The 4,953-nt window shown below is 34.0% G+C and overlaps 1 protein-coding gene across 2 annotated transcripts; it reads right to left on the reverse strand.

The window, feature by feature from the left end:
• Positions 1-1,714: 1,714 nt before the first annotated feature.
• LOC141045248 (dnaJ homolog subfamily C GRV2-like) lies at positions 1,715-4,670 on the reverse strand. Of its 2 annotated transcripts, XR_012217247.2 has the most exons (6): positions 4,286-4,670; positions 3,694-4,139; positions 3,429-3,585; positions 3,007-3,190; positions 2,359-2,648; positions 1,715-1,991 (listed from the first exon to the last, which is right to left on the reverse strand). XR_012217247.2 is itself a non-coding variant. In XM_073533035.2 (5 exons), exons 3-5 carry the CDS (start codon positions 3,442-3,444, stop codon positions 2,522-2,524), a joined length of 327 nt encoding a protein of 108 aa, XP_073389136.1. In that variant the 5' UTR covers positions 3,445-3,585; positions 3,694-4,139; positions 4,286-4,670; the 3' UTR covers positions 1,715-2,521. The 2 variants fall into 2 exon arrangements, 1 of the variants encoding a protein (XP_073389136.1); XM_073533035.2 differs by having other exon boundaries at positions 1,715-2,648.
• Positions 4,671-4,953: the final 283 nt, after the last annotated feature.

Here is a 4,953-nt window from a genome sequence, read left to right on the forward strand (position 1 = left end):
GAAAAGCTTAAATGAAAATATTTTAGTAAATTATCTTAGAAATATTCATAATAGATAAGAAAGTAGTAAAAATTAATAAATACTAATATTTTGTTTTTATTAAAAAAAGTCTTCTACTTACTTTGTAGAGCTATTAATAAAAAAAATAAAGTGAATAAGAAAAATAATCAATATGAACATCTTTAGGAAAGAATTAAGAGTAGTTTTTAGCAAAATTACCTTAAGAAAATAAGAATTGATACATAAAAAGGACTAATTATGAATCATGGTTGAAATCAAATTGTCAGACTTAAAATTGCACATCTATGGTAATTTTGAGGTTCTTTGTTAATCAAAGGATAATGTTTAATAGAAAATAAGAAAAAGATTCTTTAAGCATTGTTTTTGAATAAATTGAGTTTGTAATGACTTTTTAAAGACTTTACGAAGTTAGGATTATTTTGGAATTACTTAGAATTTTAAGAAATATAAAATATTTATACTTTAAAGAATTGTGAGGGATTTTTAAATAATCTATAAGTAAAATATTCTTAATATATGATTAATGTTTTTTTTATACTTTTTTGTAAGTTTGAGCATAATCTAAGGATTCAATCCAAGGTTATTAGAATTCAAACATACTAGGATCTTAAAATTTGGAATTTAAAAGAGTAGTGAAGATTTCTAATATCTATAATAATTTAGTAGTTGGATTGAATTAAATTTTTTTACAATAATAATTGACTTGATTTCAAATAACTCCATAAAGTTTAAAAGATATTGAATGATTTAATTAAGAGATATTAATGTTGGAAGATTGGCATTATAGTTGAAAAAGAAGACCAACCAATATCCAAGCAGATTTAAGGATTTATCTTCTATATGGTAAGTTTGATCTTTTTCAAATTTTTTGTGTTTGTTTCCAATTTAGTGATTGACAGGTGTGTATTATTTTGGTCTAAATCTATGGTTATATTATTATTTATTGAGGTTTCAATTGTCTATAAGGTTGGTTAAGAGTTTATTTAAGGTTTAAAGTTTGATTAGAATTTCATCAAGATTTGATTTGGAATTTAGGATTTAGGATTTATTTAGGATTTTTATTTTCAGTATTTATTAGAATTTCTTTATTATTTTAAATTTTTTTTTTATGATATATATATATATATATATATATATATATATATATGATTAATTTATGATTTTTTTATGTTTCTTTTTTAATTTTTTTAAGACTTCTTTGGATTTAATTGAAGTTTGATTAATATTATTAAGATTTAATTAGAATTTTTTTAGGATTCTATTAGAGTTGTTTGGACCTTTTTATTACAATTTCCATTTCTACAGCCAAGTATTTGGTGCATTTTCAAATAAACTTCATGTGATATAATAATGTTCATTCAACTTTCTATATCAAAATGTAAATTTTAACTCTTTGTATATTGATTAATGTTGAATGTAAATTAGCCAACTTTTTCAAAGCAGATTGAGGCTGAATATTGTTTGAATAGAGACTAGTCACAAGTTGTTAGTTGTGTCTCAAAAACCTTACTATAAAGTGGATAAGTGCTACTGCATAGTAAAGAGTAAACACATTCTGTGTTTTTGTTGTTTGATTCATGCTTGTGCACAGTTAACTTCAATAGCATTTGAGTCAATCTGGTCTTTGATCAAAACTAAAGGTACAGAATTTTCACTTGTCTCAGCCCCTCTATGAGTCTGATTAGGATCAATCTCAGTTTGAATCTCCGCCTTCAATAATTTCTGTTTCTCCTACATAGTTTTCCAGATGAAATCAACCAAAGCCTCACAGATATAAAGGCCGTTTTTTTATTTTTGAATCTGGCTGTTCATTTGTAAGTAAAAATCACCAACAATAGCTCACTCAGTAGGGCTTCGTACTTAAATCCCTGTGATGGCAACAAGTCGTATTTACCATCAGCGAATTAAGATGTACGCTGATTCTCAACAAAGTCAAGAAATTCGGCCCTCATTGTTGAGTTCCAGATTATCTGCACAACAACCACTCGTTAGTATGAACCAAAACAAGGCTTGACAATATCACGGTAGCATTAATGCAGTTCCGACCTCACAACAATAAGCATTGACTGCATCTGAACATCAGCGGACGCGATGAGGGCAAAAAATTTGGTTATCAACCAAAACTTTGCAGTTATAGAACAGTCATATAAACTTGTCTATGACCCAGCACTGGCCCAGACGGTAAATAGGACATTGGTTGGCAAAAAAACTTTAATGACATCCGCCATATGTGATTTCTGCATGTCCATTTTACTACAGTACTGGAGACACTTCTCGATGATGACGAAATAGGAAGCCACTCCACGGATGACGAAAGAAGATTGAAACTCGGCAGACCTGTGGAGATTCGACATTAGAGTTGAGGATTTGAAGAAAGTCCCTGAGGGAACTCGTTACGAAGCATGTCAGCCAATTTTGGAGCTAACATCTTCAGCAAAGCTTCAGCAGCAGTTTCTGTGGAGGGAGTGGAGAGGTCCATCCAGAAGTCCAGCTCATCTTGCTAATGCACGAACTGCAAGTTCACCATGCATATCTTTGTTGATTGAATGTAAGTTCCAATTTGAGGTACACTAGCGGAGCTGTTTTCAGCCGTAAAATCGTACTGCAGAGGAAGAAACATCAGGAACCTGGAACAGCGCGAACATATGTGAAGTTCCATATGCAGTCAGAAACGTACGATTTGTAAGATACAAAAAAGAATTTTATTTTTACAAGGTAACAGTACGCATAAGGTACTGAACACTAACTGGGTGGCCTTCATTCAACTTAGTTCAATAAAAAAATAATGATAATAATATCCCAAGTACACGTTCCAACTTTCAGGTTAGAGCAACTGATGCAACAGATTTAAGGGTAGCTCATGCTAACGACCAGAAGCTTGGGGGTCACCTTCAAAATTTATTTTCGTGAATTGATGGGTTATTAAGTGAGAAGAGTATTAGTCTTAAGATAAAACAATTCAATGACATAACACAACAGACTTACCATATCAATCCAGCCATCAATAGAGCATCTTGAAGTTTTGATGATACTGTCAGATGAGCAACAGTTTTTAATGCAGCTTCAACTGCTGCTGAAGCCAACTCTAGCTCACAGCAATGAACTACATCAACCATGAAACCTGTGTACTGTAGCATTTCTTGACGTACACTTTCGAAAGTATTCAAACCTAATACACAACGAGGACTCACATAAGTTACAAATATCAACTACACATACCCTCATAGGATGCATCAAATTTAAAAGCTTAGTAAGAAAAAGAAAGAAATCCCAGTGCGTTGCAAAGTCATTAAACATTGTTTTTTATTTTATGCTTAAACTGCTATACAACATGAATAAGAATGTTGGGTTATATTTAAAAGAATTTAGAAACATTCTAAGACCCATCAGAATGAAAAAGAAATCACCTACAACAGTTCGCATGCTGTTAGTGATGGTAACAGCAGCTGGATCGGTCTAGGGCGTTGTCCTTTACACAACATACACCAGGAAAGTGAAGTGGCCAGTATCTATACTCCTGCATCGCGAACCAGCTCCTCTCCATTCAATGCAGACGAGCAACATCTGCACACACACATTTATATCAGGGTCACACATATCATTCTAAAAAATTACATGAAATACCACTAGGGAAGAACCAAACACATAAAGGTTGAGAATAATTGCACTTACGTGAGCCATATTAACTCAGTAGCTGCTTCTAAAAGTGGTGCTCGTTCTGAAGAGAGGAAAGTGTTGTCATCCCGATTTACTGTGATCTCGTTCAGCAACATTGGATATCCGGCATACTTGAAAGGCTCCAAGACAACTCCCTACCTACTGAAAAGAATGCACTGCGCCTAACAGAAGCTGTATCCGCCAAGACTGAGGACCTTGCAAACTTTGCAGTGTGACCTGCTTCATGTTCAGAATTACCTCAGATTTAGACCTATTAAATACAGAATCGCCAAAGTTAGCTTTGGGACATACATTTTCATAGGCTTCAAAAATTTGCACTATGAAAATTAAAACGTTCCAGTATTGTACAATCGTGGCATTGCTTTGAGGTTTCTGGTTAGTATTGCCTTCAGCAATGATGCTGTATTTTCTAAAAGGGTCGGCTCTCCGGTCAACATTTCCTGCGAAACACAAGATGAATATCAGCACATCAATGTAACCTATAACATTGATAGAATGGTGTCACTGTTGTGTCAGCATACATCATTAGAGAACAACATAATGCGGCAAACATCATAAAAGAGGAAACAAGCTGAATTCATTTCACCTGAGCAATATGATTTAAGAACCACTGACTAGTGAGGATACGTTTCAGGCGATGAGCTCTCCAGCATCATCCAAATGTGAGTGAACTCCAACCATGATGTGCGAGATACCTAATGCAGCCTCTCCCACCTGAAAACTAGCAGGTGCTGCTTGAAATCATAAATGCATATTGTGCTTGATAAGTATGTTCCATATACCTAAAGTCTAAACAACCTTAGCCAGTTAGGAATTCAATTCTGAATACAAAGTAAGACGGGCCATTCAAATGTGTTCCCACGCTCCCTTATTTTATTGCAATAAAATCTCAACTGAATACTAATTTGAACGTTTCCACACAGAAAATTATCATACAGAATGTCTCAGCACCTCACCAGAAGTCACCACTATACAACATGAGAGATTATCAGAAGAGAACAGGATGGATTTACTCAAAAAAGAACGCACCAGTACAGTTAGCAGAGTCACTTCATTATCAAGAGCCCATCGTATCTCTCGAATATCCCGCAAGCGCTTCCACTTTGTCATGCCATTTACCCAACACGTCGAGTTCCAGTCAATTTCCTGTTTTCTCTACAGGACCCACTTGAACCCCAGCCTTAGTAAAATATCACTTCTTTTTGTGGCTCGAAGCAACCTGTCACAATTCTTTTCAAGAGTGTCCTCCAAACT

This window comes from Physcomitrium patens, chromosome 3 (assembly GCF_059467195.1).
Source record: "Physcomitrium patens ecotype Gransden chromosome 3, ASM5946719v1, whole genome shotgun sequence".
Taxonomy (NCBI): Eukaryota; Viridiplantae; Streptophyta; class Bryopsida; order Funariales; family Funariaceae; genus Physcomitrium; species Physcomitrium patens.

What these genes read in the sequence shown, in the direction of transcription:
- LOC141045248 (XM_073533035.2), bottom strand. An exon ending in TTGATGGCTGGATTGATATG is followed by an intron (nt 2,649 to 3,006) that starts GTAAGTCTGTTG and finishes GCGCTGTTCCAG; the next exon opens with GTTCCTGATGTTTCTTCCTC.